The sequence below is a fragment of the Lutra lutra genome, chromosome 5, assembly GCF_902655055.1.
Source record: "Lutra lutra chromosome 5, mLutLut1.2, whole genome shotgun sequence".
In the NCBI taxonomy this organism is placed as follows: domain Eukaryota; kingdom Metazoa; phylum Chordata; class Mammalia; order Carnivora; family Mustelidae; genus Lutra; species Lutra lutra.
Window position 1 is genome coordinate 39,164,526 of NC_062282.1, and position 17,492 is coordinate 39,182,017.

Sequence of the window (17,492 nt, forward strand, 5' to 3'; positions counted from 1 at the left end):
TTATTTCTATATTCTTGATGTATTCATATTCTATATTTTTTAAGATATTATAGTCAGGGAAGGAAACATCCCTATTAGTGTACTGTATTTTTCTTCAGTGATTTTCAAGTCAATAGTCCCCATAGTATATATCAAAATTAACATATCTATCAACACTAAGATCAATCTATAATCAGAAAGAAAAAAAAAACTGGAGTTATCCTCCTATTTACTTCATCAGAACTGAGCATTTAGGAGTTAGAACTTGTATAAAATTTGAAAGGGTGTGAAACCAGACCATGCCCCTGCCTTCAACCTGCTAGAAATCACATAGTGTATATTTGTCTAAAATGTAGAATCTAGCTATGTGTAGGCACTTGGTAGTAAAAGGAATGATCTAGTTTCAAAATTTCTAAAATTCTTTTAGATTTTAATAGATACATTGACATTTGTTCTGGAGTCAGTCAGCCAGGATGGAATTTGTCTTAAAGCTTCCCCACATTCCAAGTGATTTTGACCAAGTTGTTTAGCCTCTTAGAGGCTCAGGTTTTCATTTGTAAAATAATGACTATAATAGTTACTCATCTCGGACGACTGTTGAAATACTTCTCAATAATGTGTGTAAAGCTCATAATCCCAGACATGCCATAAATGATGGCTGGTACTCATGATATTATAAAACAATATTGATTGCATTCATATCACTTACATATCATTTGACATTATAGAATTCTTGCAACTCGAGGCATATATTATACTAATGAAATTCAACTCAATTTAAAGCAACTTTGCTCATTTGAGGTTGGAAGGATTACATGGCAGTTTTTAGCTCAAGATCTCAAGAGAAAAGATGTTCCTATGCAAGGAGCCCAGGGTGGTATACGCTGCCATGGCAAAGTATGGCACATCCTATTACTATAGCAGGACTGCTGAGAAGCCGGGTGACTCAACTGGTCATCCAGAAGCCTTTGCATTCAGCAGTGTCCCTTATCATGGTAGAAGGCAGTCTCTCTCCAATGAAGCAAAAACCTGATGACATCGTGTCCGATCAGGTGCACAAAAATGTTCCAGTAACCCTGACCTACAGGGGCATAAGAAGGTAGCCATAACAAGGTCAGAACATGCAGCAAATATGATACCAATGATAAAATATGTTATGTTTCAATCTGTAGGACAAGCATGACTTTCGGGACTCTGTAAGGATAACTTTGGATTTTAATCTGACTGATCCAGAAAATGGGCCTGTTCTTGATGATTCCCTACCAAATTCAGTACATGAATATGTAAGTTGGATTTTTTTTTTTAATTCAGGATGCCTGCATGTGAACATATTGGGGGAAAAAAAAAACCTAAAACACATAGACACATACATACAACCCTAACTCATTTTTTTAAAAAAGGAATGAGACTCTTCTAGACTTTTCTCAACTCTTCGGCTTCCTATTGTTGGAGGAACTTACAAATAGCACCTATTTTTATCTCCCCTAAATTTAGGACCAATTGAAAGAAGGACATGGGTTAGCCTACAGGAATTCCCTTTATTACTAATAAACACCGGGTTTGGTGTTTATGGCTTAGGCATATTGGGTGTCCTCCTGCTGAACAAGGCTTAGACCACAGATAACCAAGTGCATCATCAGCAGTGCTCATCAATCTCAGGCCTCTTTCAAGGGGGCCCACCTCATAAAACTTGCAGAATGAAGATAGAGAGCAAGAATATATGGCTCCCATGGGCACAGTGCTGCCCCAAGAGCAGAAGAGGTGGGAAGAGCTGTATTCACCCCACTCCTGCTTCCAAATCCACAGAGTCCATTGTCTTGCCCCTGAGAAAGAGTGAGTGAGCAAGTAGAAAGATGGGGTGGCACCAGTGGAGCAAACGTTCGGGGTGGGGAATTCATTTTCTCTACACCCGTATCTTTTGCTTTCACTTTCCTCCTTTCAAGAATAGTGATTGGGTGTCTTATATGTACCAAGCTTCAGAGTTTACAGTCTAACCTAGGAAACAGGTATTAGTTGGATTAAAGCATGTGGTCTGAAGGAAAATTTAATTGTTTGATGGGAACTTCTGCCTAAGCAGACAGAAGTTGTGACATTTAAGTTGAGACCTGAAGCCTAGGAGGATTTTCCATCCTATTCACAGGAGTGGAGGGAGCAGTGTTTTATGCACAGAAACATGTGTTAAAGGTCTGAGGCATAAAGGAACTGCACTAAACTCTCTAATGTGGCTGAAGCTGAAGAGCGAGGTGGGAAGGTGACGTGGGATAGGGAGGGAGGCATAGGAAGGAACCAGATCGTTCTGGGCTTTATGCTACTGCACAGATGATCTTGAAGCAATGGAATGCTGTTGGTAGTTTTAATTGTTTCAGTGATAGCACTGGATTTATATCTTTTTAAGGATTACTCCAGCTGCAACGTGGAGAGTGATTGGAGGAACCATGGTTGGAACAAGAGTGAGTGGGGGAGACCACTTAGGAATCTGTTGCATTAGTTCAGGAAAGAATAAGGATGGCTAGACTAGAGGTGACGGTGGCAATGGAGAGTTGGGACATGCTTAGAAGAGCGGTAGAATGGAGAGCTCTTAGTGAAGGTTTAGACAAGAGGGTGGGGCTTAATGGGAAGACAAGTCAAGGAAACTCTAGTTATGTGGCTTGACCATTTTTTACCTCTGAGCTCTATACATTTCTAAGGTTTTTATTCTTTTCAATAGAAAATCTCATAACAGGGGTTGAGTGTTGAAGTGTTCTCTCGTAGATTTAGATCTTAGAGTACTTGACTTGATTTTTTAAAAGATTTTATTTATTTATTTGACAGAAAGAGAGATCACAAGTAGGCAGAGAGGCAGGCAGAGAGGGGGAAGCAGGATCCCCGCCGAGGAAAGAGCCCGAGACGGGGTTCGATCCCAGGACCCCGAGATCATGACGTGAGCCGAAGGCAGAGGCTCTAACCCACTGAGCCACCCTGGCACCCCTTGACTTGATTTTTTTGAAACTATTCTACTCTGGCAGACTAAAGCCAGCAAAAAACATGTGTGAAAACTGTGCGTTCTCTAAAGGACTGAAAGAATTTATATTCAGAAGTTTCTTATTTTTCCCTATAAATTATAGGAATAAACTTAAAATTCCTCATGACTTCTGCAGTGGAGTCTGTTCTCTTTATGAGTTGCTTTCTTAGTTTGGCAATATGTCACTTCACCAAGCAGGTTAATAAGTAATTTTCAATCATGCTTAACTAAATGTTGAAAAACGCTTTCCTGTGACCATTTTCAGATTCCTTTCGCCAAAGACTGTGGAAACAAGGATAAATGTATCTCGGACCTCGCCCTCAAAGTATCCACCACAGAAAAGGACCTGCTTATTGTCAAGTCTCATAATGATAAGTTCAATGTTAGTCTCACAGTCAAAAATAAAAAGGACAGTGCCTATAACACCAGAACCATAGTGCACTATTCTCCAAATCTAATTTTTTCAGGAATTGAGGTAAACTTTTAGTTTTATATTTGCTTATTCTTGTAATAATCATTTATTGAGCCGACTTTTCCTGCTACTGAACTAATTGTTTTTATTGAGTTTAGAAGAATAGAGAGCATTTTGGACAAATTATTAGTACTTACTAATGGTGAAAGTATGAAATTTTTTTTAAAAAAGTTTTTTTTTGATCAATGCTTTAGAGATCTATGACTTTTCTTTAGATTCAGTATGAGGATAGGATCACTGATGTATCAAAGTCATACATTTTATAGAGGCATTACATAGCTGAAATTGAGACAAACTCAAAGAAAAATATAAACATAACAGAGTCAAGACAGTTGAACAGAAGTGCAGAGAAAGGAATGTATGTATGGAACAAAAAAATATTTACATGAAGAAAAATCATGATACCACTTCTCATTTTCTATGTAAAATCCTTACATTGGAAAGAGAGATGTTAAATTACAATGTGTCATTGTCATAACAATTTTTTTTCATCTTGGCAATAACATACAGCTGCATAAGATGCTATATCAGCAATAATTAGTACTTCCACATTTGAATTTTGCTTTTAATTCTGATCTCTGAATGAATCCCCCTTATTTACAATTCTGTCTATATGTAATGAATTAGTAATATGTATGATTCACATTAAAAACCATACCCTTATTAATATTAGAACTCTATTGTCCAGTTTGTGTAAATTCAGACTTTCACTGATATTTCTCTCTATTTATTAGGATACCACTTAAGGACATGACGACTAACAGAGGCTTAAAAAATGTCCTCCATTACTACCACATATTTTAGATTCAGTAAAGAATGTTAATTGTAAATCCAAATGTGCAAAGTGATGTTAGAAAAATGTTACCACTGAATTTTTCTCTGGAACGTGGACTATATTAAAAATCATTGCCAGTATCCTCTCCAACTAACTTCATGGCTTTGGTACAGAGGGAGGACTATAAAAATAAACAACGTGTCTCCCCTACATCTATTAACAATAAAAACAGTAATAATAATGACAACCTTTTCCTGAGTCATATTATGTTCCAGGCACTGTTCGAAGCATTCCACTTACTCAATTCTCATTAAGTAGATAGGTATTTTTATACTACAGAGATTCTGAGATAAACCCTTTCAGTCACATTTTAACTTTGCTGTAACCGCATTATACAGTTGCTATATTTACTTAACTGGCAGCATTTCCCCTCCTCTTATTCGTACACAAAATACTGGCGAGTCTCCTACTATTCAGTGGCATTTACAGTTTGATGAAATTGAGTATGACTGACCTCACTTAACAGAAAATCAGGCTCAGAGAAGTGAGCCTTTCTCTTTGACAAGGAGAAAGCTAATAGTGATGGAGTCAGAATTGAACTCCTGGTGGTCTCAGGTCCGAACCTGTGCTCTTACCACTGAGTGAAACTCTTCTGATGACAGCCACTCACTGTGGGCTTCCATGTGGCAGTCTGGTATGTGTGGACTATTTCATCCACCCTATGTGGCACATGCTGTTAATACATCCATTGTGCAGTGGGACACCTAGACAAGATGTGATGTGCTTTGCCTTTCAGTCTCCCTCAAGTAATGTTTTCAGATTTCCCATGGATGGTGAGACAGGTGATCCCATAATGCTGTGACTCTCCCAACTAAAATGAGAGACAAATCTTATCAAGGCAGGGTCCAAGGCACAGCTGGGAAAAATCTGGAAAAACCAAGCTCAAGTATTTCACCTGGTGTCTGCTCTAATTCTGCTTACTTTTTCTTCCAAGGCTATCCAAAAAGACAGTTGTGAATCCAATCATAATCTCACATGTAAGGTTGGATATCCTTTCCTGAGAAAAGGAGAAGAGGTAAGCAGATTATAAAACATACATGTGGCAACTGGATATGAAAAATACTGTGCTCAAAGTTAAATGTATAAATCCCTCTAATGGTATTTTAATATGATGCAGATGAAGAAGGTTGAGTTCAAGATTTTTGAGATATTGGAATCAAGAACCAATTAGTGCATGAGCCAAACTCAAACGCTAAGACAAAATTTAAAATTATACTTGATATTTTATCCAATAGTAGTAGGCTTTTCTGGCCTGTAGACAAAACAAATCTTTCAATTTTTTAGAATCTTTTAGAACTTTGCATAGAAACTTTTTTTCATTTCTCTCTCTCTTTTAAATAATATCCTCATTGATATATAATTCACATACCATAAAATTCACTTATTTAAACTGTACAGTTAAGTGGAGTTTTGTATATTCACCAAATGATGAATTCTGCAGCCATCACCACAATCAATCTTAGAACATTTTTGTATCCCCAAAAGAAACTCTGTACACATTACCAGTTACTTCTCTTTTTTTCTCCTCTAATCCCTCCCCCAATGTCAGGCAACCACTAATCTACTTTCTTTCTTTATGGGTCTACCTATTCTGGACATTTCCTATAAATGGAATCATACAATCTGTGATCTTTTATAACTGACTTTTTTCATTTATCATAATGTTTTCACGGTTCATCCATGCATAAGCAGTTCCTTTTAATTTCCAAATACAATTCCATTTTGTGGATGTAACATATTTTATTTATTCATCTGTCATTTGTGTTGTTTTCGCTTTTTGGCTACTATGCATAATACTACGAATATCTGTGTACAGGTTTTAGTATGGGGATGTTTTCCCTTCTCTTAGGGTGGAATTCCTTGGTTAGGTGATAACTATGTGCAATATTTTAGGAAGCTGCAAAACTGTTTTCCAAAGTGACTGCCCCATTTTCCATTCCTACCATCAATATATGTCTTTCTTCACATTGTTACTGCCTGTGATTTTGATTTGTGTTTCCTTAATAGCTAATGATGTTGAACATCCTTTCATGTGGTTACTGACCATGTGTATATCTTCTTTGGAGAAATGTCTATTCAGATCCTTTACTATTTTTTAATTGGGATGTCTTTTTTTTATTATTGAGCTGTGAGAGTTCTTCATATATTCTGCTTTCAAGTCACTTATCAGATATATGATTTGCAAATATTTTCTCCCATTGTCTTTTCACTTTCTTTTTTTCAAAGATTTTATTTATTTATTTGACAGAGAGAGAGCACAAGCAGGGGAGCAGCAGGCAGAGGTGGGGAGAGAAGCAGACTCCCTGCTGAGCAAAGAGCCCAATGTGGGGCTCTGTCCTGAGACCCCGGGGTCATGACCTGAGCCGAAGGCAGACGCTTAACCAACTGAGCCACCCAGGCGCCCTTGTCTTTTCACTTTCTTGATGGTGCCCTTTGAAACACAAAGATGTTTACTTTGATGAAGTCTAATTAATCTATTTATCCTTTTGTCCCTCATGCTTTGCTAACCCAAGATCACAACGATCTACTCCTGTCTTCCCTTCCAAGAGCTGTATAGTTTTAGCTGTTACATTTGGGTCTCTATTCATTTTGATGAACTTTTGTGTGTTGTGTAAGAAGGAGAGGGTCCAACTTCATTCTTTGCATGTGGATATCCAGTTGCCCCACACCATCTGTTGAAAATGTCATTCATTCCCCCATTGAATTGTTGTGGCTCTTTTATTGAAAGTGACTTGACCATAAACATATGGGTTTATTTCTTGATTCTTAATTGTAATCCATTGATCTATATGTCTGTCTTTATGTCAGTACACTGTTTTGATTACTGAACTCTTTTGCAATCTTTGCAATCTGAAAATGTAAGTCTTTCAACTATGTTTCCCTTTTCAAAGTTGTTTAGCTCTTCCAGGTCCCCTGTATTTTCATCTGCACTTTAGGGTCAGCTTGTCATTTTTTGCTAAAAGGCCAGCTGGGAGTTTGATAGGGATTACACTGAATCTGCAGATCAGTTTGGGGAGTATTACCATCTTCAAGATATTAAGTCTTTGATCCGTGACTATGAGATGTCTTCCTGTTTATTTAGATCTTCTTTAATTACTTTCAAAAATGTTTTATATTCTTCAGAATACAAGTTTTACACATCCTTTGTTAAATGTATTCCTAACCATTTATTCTTTTTTAATGCTATTTTATTTTATTTTTGTTTCTTTTCTTTCTTTCTTTTTTTTTTTTTTGAAAGAGAGAGAAAGTGGTAGAGATGGGCAGATGGAAAGTGAGGGAGAGAATCTTAGACTCCACACTCAGCACAGAGCCCAGCATGGTGCTTGATCTCATGGCCCTGAGATCATAATCTGAGCTGAAATCAAGAGGCAGATGCTTAAACCACTGAGCCACCCAGGCACCCCCTTTAACACTATTTTATTTTTTTTTAAGATTTTATTTATTATTTATTTGACAGAGAGAGATCACAAGTAGACAGAGAGGCAGGCAGGCGGAGAGAGAGAGAGAGAGAGAGGGAAGCAGGCTCCCTGTAGAGCAGAGAACCCGATGCGGGACTCGATCCCAGGACCCTGAGATCATGACCTGAGCCGAAGGCAGCGGCTTAACCCACTGAGCCACCCAGGCACCCCCTTTAACACTATTTTAGATGAAATTCTTTTCTTAAATTTATTTTCAGATTGTTTATTGCTCATGTATAGAAATACAAATGATTTTTTAATATTAATCTTTTGTCTTGAAACCTTGCTGAAATTATCAGTTCTAATAGTTCTTTAGAGGATTCCTTAGGATATTCTATATATAAGATCATGTCATCTGCAAATAGAGGCATCCTTCCCAAGCCAGTGCCTTTTATTTCTTTTTCTTGCCTACATACCCTGGCTAAAACCTACAGGAGTAGTTGAACAGAAGTGAGAGAGTGCTTTCATGTCTTTTTGAAAACAATATTTGTTTCCATGAAAAGCAGAATAGTTGAATGATAAACAACATATTTGCATATATTTTCATTGAAGGTTGAATGAATATTTTCAGTATGAATATTTGCTCCTCCATTCATATTGAGTTAATGAGGGAAATATTGAATCAAAGTGATGAGATAAGATGATATTTTACTTACTTGACTTAGTCTTTAAAAAAAAGATAGAAATACCATCCCAATTTCAACTTCTTCACATTATAACATTTTTTAATATAAAACTTCAAAATAGATCTTTGTCACCTTTATTACATATCCTAAAAAGATGACAAACACTGAGTTAGACATCTGGAAATGACAGAGTCACATATCTATAATGAAGTCTTTTAGCTCCTCTTTTTGCAAATGAGAATTCAGAAAGATCTTTTCCCTTCACACATACGGCATGGCTACTAAGGACTGAAAAAAACTACAAATGACAGTAATTATCATTGAATTCAATAAACCATTTTAGCTATGAAAATAACTAGGTGTACCACTTTACTTTAGGAAGCTCATTATCAAGCCCATTTCTTGACTATCTCAAATGAAATTTATTGTGGAATTACATTTCTTCCCTAAAAATCTATAAAACATATATCATATTTTAAAAAATATACCCATGATTTCTCTCTTTTGACATAGAAATAGTGAATTTCAACTCATTTCTACTTCTTCCTCTGACCACTTTAATTAACCATGGAATTATCTCCATTTCTTTAAGAATAATAATATAGCCTGTGTTACGTTTCAGCATTTAGAGATATTAATTGCAATCTTAATTACCTTTCAATCACTTTTTTCTTTCTTTAACAATTCCTCACTGCTTAGAGTAAAAGCTTAAATCAAAGCACCTCATGCCATCGATATAGAGAAGGGAAGATAATTTGCAGGGGATTTTTGCATATGGGCTTTACACTTAAAATATACTTTGACTTCAAGATCTAAATCTATGATTTAAGCATTTCAGGATCATGTCAATAGAGAATAGGCACCTTCTTCAACCCTACTTCTCTGCTAGTATCTTCCCAAAGTCTGAAGACTCACCAAAAATGCCAAGACTTAAATGTTCAGGCCAGTCAGGGGTCTAATGAACAGGCAGGAAAAAAGGAGATCAATGAGAGACAATTTGGCAATTGGACCCTTTGTGAAGTATTATAGTTCAAACCCACCCAGTAATCTCCTATTAGAATTATGATTATTATTTTAATGCAAGAAACATACTGCAGATCTGCAGATTCTTAAGAAAGGATTTTTTTTTTAATGTAACCCAAAATACATGTGGGAAAGAAAATACAAAAGAAAACTCCACACATAATACGGTACAACCATGCAAATCTCATGACACCTGAATTCTAATCATCCCTTCTGTGACTGGGCCTAAATTGATTAAAAGAGCTTTCAATATCAAACTCTGTCCTGTCTGGCACTTAATCACAAAAGTAAAATTTTAAGTCTCTATTAATTATGCACTTTGAGCCATCTTTTTGGCTGGCCAAATTCCAAAACACTCTAGTTAGCACAAACCAAGATTAGTTTTCAGAATAGGAAATACAGCTTTATAAAGATTATCATGAGGGGTCTTGGACTAGAACTTTGCTGAGGACCTATTTCTTCAAATAAGTAATCTGGTTTCTGGCCTGCCTGTCAGTGTTTATGAAGAGTCCTAATTATATAGTTTTTATGCTCAAGCATAGTTTTTAAAAATAAGTTAACCTGTATCAGAATGTTGGTAAAACAAAACGTTTTCCTTAGGTATTATTTTTTTAGGTATTAGTTTTTCTTAGGTATTAGGTGTTAGTTTTTCTTAGGCATTATTTTAACTATGCAATTTGTAAGGAAAACTCACTACATTATTGTTATTAGTATAGTTTATTATAAATAAGTCTTTTATTTTTTCCTTTTGTTTTTACTCCTTGAAAGCCCAAAACTTGGGACGCCTGGGTGGCTCAGTTGGTTGGACGACTGCTTTCAGCTCAGGTCATGATCCCGGAGTCCGGGGATCGAGTCCCGCATCGGGCTCCCAGCTCCACGGGGAGTCTGCTTCTCCCTCTGACCTTCTCCTCGTTCATGCTCTCTCTCACTGCCTCTCTCTCAAATAAATAAATAAAATATTTAAAAAAAAAAAAGAAAGCCCAAAGCTTTTTTGTACTATCAAATTAATGGACCCACGTAGGTTTTCCCCTATTTTATAATGAACATATATAGATGGTAGAAGTTTACATATTAAAGAGGCTTTAATTATAACTATTTCATAATTACATTGCTTATGGTTGTGATCTGGTAGAAAATGGTGATATAATACATAGAATGTACCTTCATGGTAATAGTTGATGTAGTATAAATTATTTTTATTAATGTGATTTGAATAAAGTGTTTAAATTCATATTAATATACAAAGCATATTTCATACTTACATCTAAAAGTTTTATATGTATATCTTGTTCTGTTTTTGAGATGTGATTAGGTTTTATTTTCTTAGGTAATATTTCTTAAATAACTTTGCAGTTTCAGTCTAGGTAATATCATTAATGTAATTAAGTATTTTGATCGATGTAAACATTTTACTACTTTATCTGTTACTAGACTAAAAATATTTTTATTTCATAGGTTACTTTCAAAATATTATTTCAGTTTAACACATCTTATCTCATGGAAAATGTGATCATTCACTTAAGTGCAACAAGGTTGGTTGATATGTATGCCTGAGTGTATGTGTATGTAAATGTATAAGTATGTAATTTCATTATTTAGAATATTTTGCTTTATAGACTCACTAGAACTTCTTACAGCTTATATGAGAGACCAGTAAAAGTAAAAGGAGTGAACCCCCTTACTTGACAAAAACATCCTTATGATTAACTTAAAATAAGAAATTTAGAATTAATGCACCTACCAATATTAAACCATTGATTCTATGAGCTGTAAAACATTTTGTAATCACACATCACTTATATCTGCCAAATTGCATTTAAATTTATTTAAAAATTTTTACAGGATTGCTATTTTAACTTGTACTGGCAGCCTATCAAGTTCAACTGGATCATTAAATGGATTTAAAGTTTTATGATGCCCTTTTGTAGTATAATACATTTTATCCAAATCAGTCAGAGCTTCTGAAAGATATCACCCAATACTCATATAACAAATAACAAAAGGCTAATAAGGAAACTGAAATAGTGTCTTAGCTTTCTTCTAAGTATAATCACCTACTGGACCATAAACTCCTTGAGATAAAATTCTATCTTTTGTTGCTTTATTCCCCAGTATCTAACATGGTGCCTCACATCCAATAATTGCTGAGTAAATATAGAATGAATGAATAAATGAGAAAATAAATTAATGGGTAAATGAATTCTGTATGCTCAATTTAATCCAGCTCAACAAATATTTATTTGACATCTACTAGAGACAAGATATTGAATTCATCACTATAAGGAATATAAAAATTAATAAGGACTTAAACTTCATGGAGTAACATTAAATAGGAGACAAAGACTAATATGTAAATTATTATAATATAGGGTACAACAAGGAAAATTCATTAGAGAAATAAAACCTATGTATCAGAGACATAATAGAGGTTAAGTTATATCTACTTGGCAATGAGACCCCAAGAAACCTTTATCAAGAAGATTATAAAGAAGGACCTTAAAGGTTGGGTAGCAATGCATAGGTTAGTAAATGGAATTAGGTAGAGCATTTTAGGAAAAGTATACAGCTTGAGCAAAAACTCAATAGTGTACCACTAGACCTACTGAGGGAATATCAGGTAATCCATTTTAGCTCAAATATACAGAATACAAAAAGGAGTAACAGAAGATAAACAGGGAGTGTGCATCCCACCATGTTATGGTGAGTATTGAATGTGAGAATGAGGCATGTTTACTTAACTAAGCAAACCATAAGGAGCCAGAAAAGTTCTTGAGGGGTGAAGTTTATATACAGAGCTAGCTGTTTCTTAGGAAGACTAATTTGGCCACAGTAGGGAACAGGTAGGAGAAGATGGGACCAGTCATAGAAAAGCCCTGTCCCGAGTCAAGATGGCGGAGAAGTAGCAGGCTGAGACTACTTCGGGTAGCGGGAGATCAGCTAAATAGCTTATCTAAAGATTGCAAACACCTACAAATCCAACGGGAGATTGAAGAGAAGAAGAACAGCAATTCCAGAAACAGAAAATCAACCACTTTCTGCAAGGTAGGACTGGCGGAGAAGTGAATCCAAAGCGACGGGAAGATAGACCGCGGGGGGAGGGGCCGGCTCCCGGCGAGCGGCGGAGCAACAGAGCAAAATCAGGACTTTTAAAAGTCTGTTCCGCTGAGGGACATCGCTCCAGAGGCTTAACTGGAAACCCAGGCGGGGTCAGCGCGGCCTCAGGTCCCGCAGGGTCGCAGAAGGATCGGGGGTGTCTGAGTGTCGCAGAGCTTACCGGTATTAGAACGGGGAAGCCGGCTGCAGAGACAGAGCCGAGGAGTGACTCTCAGCTCGGGGTTGCCTTGAACCGGTCGCAGGCTCGGTCAGCTCGGAGCGTGGCCGGAGGCCAGGGTGGCGGGAGTCATTGGGCGCTGTTCTCTGAGGGCGCACTGAGGAGTGGGGCCCCGGGCTCTCGGCTCCTCCGGGCTGGAGACCGGGAGGCCGCCATCTTCATTCCCGTCCTCCGGAACTCTACGGAAAGTGCTCAGGGAACAAAAGCTCCCGAAAGCGAACCCGAGCGGATTACTCAGCGCGGCCCCGGGTAAGGGCGGTGCAACTCCGGCTGGGGCAAAGACGCTTGAGAATCACTACAACAGGCCCCTCCCCCAGAAGATCAACGGGAAACCCAGCCAGGACCAAGTTCACCTACCAAGGAGAGCGGCGGAATTCCAGAGGAGAAGAAAGCAAAGCACGGAACTCATGGCTTTCTCCCCATGATTTTTTAGCCTTGCAGTTAATTTAATTTTTTTTCTTTTTCAATTTTTTTTTCTTTTTCTCTTCTTCTGCTGAATTTTTTTTAACTTTTACCATTTTCTTTTTTTAACGTTTTTTAAATAGTTTATCTAATATATATATTTTTTTCCTCTTTTTATATTTTTTCTTTATCGGCTTTCTTTTTTTTAATAGTTTCTTTTTTTTTTTCTTTCTTTCTGAACCCCTTTTTATCCCCTTTCTCCCCCCTCACAATTCGGGATCTCTTCTGATTTGGCTAAAGCATATTTTCCTGGGGTTGTTGCCACCCTTTTAGTATTTTACTTGCTCCTTCATAAACTCTTATCTGGACAAAATGACAAGGCGGAAAAATTCACAACAAAAAAAAGAACAAGAGGCAGTACCAAAGGCTAGGGACCTAATCAATACAGACATTGGTAATATGTCAGATATAGAGTTCAGAATGATGATTCTCAAGGTTCTAGCCGGGCTTGAAAAAGGCATGGAAGATATTAAAGCAACCCTCTCAGGAGATATAAAAGCCCTTTCTGGAGAAATAAAAGAACTAAAATCTAACCAAGTTGAAATCAAAAAAGCTATTAATGAGGTGCAATCAAAAATGGAGGCTCTCACTGCTAGGATAAATGAGGCAGAAGAAAGAATTAGCGATATAGAAGACCAAATGACAGAGAATAAAGAAGCTGAGCAAAAGAGGGACAAACAGCTACTGGACCACGAGGGGAGAATTCGAGAGATAAGTGACACCATAAGACGAAACAACATTAGAATAATTGGGATTCCAGAAGAAGAGGAAACAGAAAGGGGAGCAGAAGGTATATTCTATATTGGAGAGAATTATTGGAGAGAAATTCCCCAATATGGCAAAGGGAACAAGCATCAAAATCCAGGAGGTTCAGAGAACCCCCCTCAAAATCAATAAGAATAGGTCCACACCCCGTCACCTAATAGTAAAATTGACAAGTCTTAGTGACAAAGAAAAGATTCTGAAAGCAGCCCGGGAAAAGAAGTCTGTATGTACAATGGTAAAAATATTAGATTGGCAGCAGACTTATCTACAGAGACCTGGCAGGCCAGAAAGAGCTGGCATGATATATTCAGAGTACTAAATGAGAAAAACATGCAGCCAAGAATACTATATCCAGCTAGGCTATCATTGAAAATAGAAGGAGAGATTAAAAGCTTCCAGGACAAACAAAAACTGAAAGAATTTGCAAATACCAAACCAGCTCTACAGGAAATATTGAAAGGGGTCCTCTAAGCAAAGAGAGACCCTAAAAGTAGTAGATCAGAAAGAAACAGAGACAATATACAATAACAGTCACCTTACAGGCAATACAATGGCACTAAATTCATATCTCTCAATACTTACCCTGAATGTTAATGGGCTAAATGCCCCAATCAAAAGACACAGGGTATCAGAATGGATAAAAAAACAAAAACCATCTATATGTTGCCTACAAGAAACTCATCTTAAACCCGAAGACACCTCCAGGTTTAAAGTGAGGGGATGGAAAAGAATTTACCATGCTAATGGACATCAGAAGAAAGCAGGAGTGGCAATCCTTATATCAGATCAATTAGATTTTAAGCCAAAGACTATAATAAGAGATGAGGAAGGACACTATATCATACTCAAAGGAACTGTCCAACAAGAAGATCTAACAATTTTAAATATCTATGCCCCTAACGTGGGAGCAGCCAACTATATAAACCAATTAATAACAAAATCAAAGAAACACATCGACAAGAATACAATAATAGTAGGGGATTTTAACACTCCCCTCACTGAAATGGACAGATCATCCAAGCAAAAGATCAACAAGGAAATCAAGGTCTTAAAGGACACACTGGACCAGATGGACATCACAGATATATTCAGAACATTTCATCCCAAAGCAACAGAATACACATTCTTCTCTAGTGCACATGGAACATTCTCCAGAATAGATCACATTCTTGGTCCTAAATCAAGTCTCAACCGGTATCAAAAGATTGGGATCATTCCCTGCATACTTTCAGACCACAATGCTCTAAAGCTAGAACTCAATCACAAGAGGAAATTTGAAAAGAACCCAAATACATGGAGACTAAACAGCATCCTTCTAAAGAATGAATGGGTCAACCAGGAAATTAAAGAAGAATTGAAAAAATTTATGGAAACAAATGATAATGAAAACACAACGGTTCAGAATTTGTGGGACACAACAAAGGCAGTCCTGAGAGGAAAATATATAGTGGTACAAGCCTTTCTCAAGAAACAAGAAAGATCTCAGGTACACAACCTAACCCTACACCTAAAGGAGCTGGAGAAAGAACAAGAAAGAAACCCTAAACCCAGCAGGAGAAGAGAAATCATAAAGATCAGAGCAGAAATCAATGAAATAGAAACCAAAAAAACAATAGAACAAATCAACGAAACTAGGAGCTGGTTCTTTGAAAGAATTAATAAGATTGATAAACCCCTGGCCAGACCTATCAAAAAGAAAAGAGAAAGGACCCAAATAAATAAAATCATGAATGAAAGAGGAGAGATCACAACGAACACCAAAGAAATACAGACAATTATAAGAACATACTATGAGCAACTCTACGCCAACAAATTTGACAATCTGGAAGAAATGGATGCATTCCTAGAGACATATAAACTACCACAACTGAACCAGGAAGAAATAGAAAGCCTGAACAGACCCATAACCAGTAAGGAGATTGAAACAGTCATCAAAAATCTCCAAACAAACAAAAGCCCAGGGCCAGACGGCTTCCCGGGGGAATTCTACCAAACATTTAAAGAAGAACTAATTCCTATTCTCCTGAAACTGTTCCAAAAAATAGAAATAGAAGGAAAACTTCCAAACTCATTTTATGAGGCCAGCATCACCTTGATCCCAAAACCAGACAAGGATCCCAACAAAAAAGAGAACTACAGACCAATATCCTTGATGAACACAGATGCAAAAATTCTCGCCAAAATACTAGCCAATAGGATTCAACAGTACATGAAAAGGTTTATTCACCACGACCAAGTGGGATTTATTCCAGGGCTGCAAGGCTGGTTCAACATCCGCAAATCAATCAATGTGATACAACACATTAATAAAAGAAAGAACAAGAACCATATGATACTCTCCATAGATGCTGAAAAAGCATTTGACAAAGTACAGCATCCCTTCCTGATCAAAACTCTTCAAAGTGTAGGGATAGACGGCACATACCTCAACATTATCAAAGCCATCTATGAAAAACCCACCGCAAATATCATTCTCAATGGAGAAAAACTGAAAGCTTTTCCGCTAAGGTCAGGAACACGGCAGGGATGTCCGTTATCACCACTGCTATTCAACATAGTACTAGAAGTCCTAGCCTCAGCAATCAGACAACAAAAGGAAATTAAAGGCATCCAAATCGGCAAAGAAGAAGTCAAACTATCACTCTTCGCAGATGATATGATACTCTATGTGGAAAACCCAAAAGACTCCACTCCAAAACTGCTAGAACTTGTACAGGAATTCAGTAAAGTGTCAGGATATAAAATCAATGCACAGAAATCAGTTGCATTTCTCTACACCAACAACAAGACAGAAGAAAGAGAAATTAAGGAGTCCATCCCATTTACAATTGCACCCAAAACTATAAGATACCTAGGAATAAACCTAACCAAAGAGACTAAGAATCTATACTCAGAAAACTATAAAGTACTCATGAAAGAAATTGAGGAAGACACAAAGAAATGGAAAAATGTTCCATGCTCCTGGATTGGAAGAATAAATATTGTGAAAATGTCTATGCTACCTAAAGCAATCTACACATTTAATGCAATTCCTATCAAAGTACCATCCATTTTTTTCAAAGAAATGGAACAAATAATCCTAAAATTTATATGGAACCAGAAAAGACCTCGAATAGCCAAAGCAATATTGAAAAAGAAAGCCAAAGTTGGTGGCATCACAATTCCGGACTTCAAGCTCTATTACAAAGCTGTCATCATCAAGACAGCATGGTACTGGCACAAAAACAGACACATAGATCAATGGAACAGAATAGAGAGCCCAGAAATGGACCCTCAACTCTATGGTCAACTCATCTTTGACAAAGCAGGAAAGAATGTCCAATGGAACAAAGACAGCCTCTTCAATAAATGGTGTTGGGAAAATTGGACAGCCACATGCAGAAAAATGAAATTGGATCATTTCCTTACACCACACACGAAAATAGACTCAAAATGGATGAAGGATCTCAATGTGAGAAAGGAATCCATCAAAATCCTCGAGGAGAACACAGGCAGCAACCTCTTCGACGTCAGCCGCAGCAACATCTTCCTAGGAACATC

The 17,492-nt window shown here is 37.1% G+C and overlaps 1 protein-coding gene across 1 annotated transcript in view; it reads left to right on the forward strand.

Annotated features, from left to right (window-relative positions):
- The window catches only part of ITGA1 (integrin subunit alpha 1), a 173,104-nt gene that overhangs the window by 130,810 nt on the left and 24,802 nt on the right, over positions 1–17,492 (forward strand). Inside the window, 4 exon segments of the mRNA XM_047728897.1 lie at positions 1,152–1,262; positions 3,246–3,455; positions 5,222–5,302; positions 10,850–10,926. Coding sequence (XP_047584853.1) covers positions 1,152–1,262; positions 3,246–3,455; positions 5,222–5,302; positions 10,850–10,926 — 479 coding nt within the window.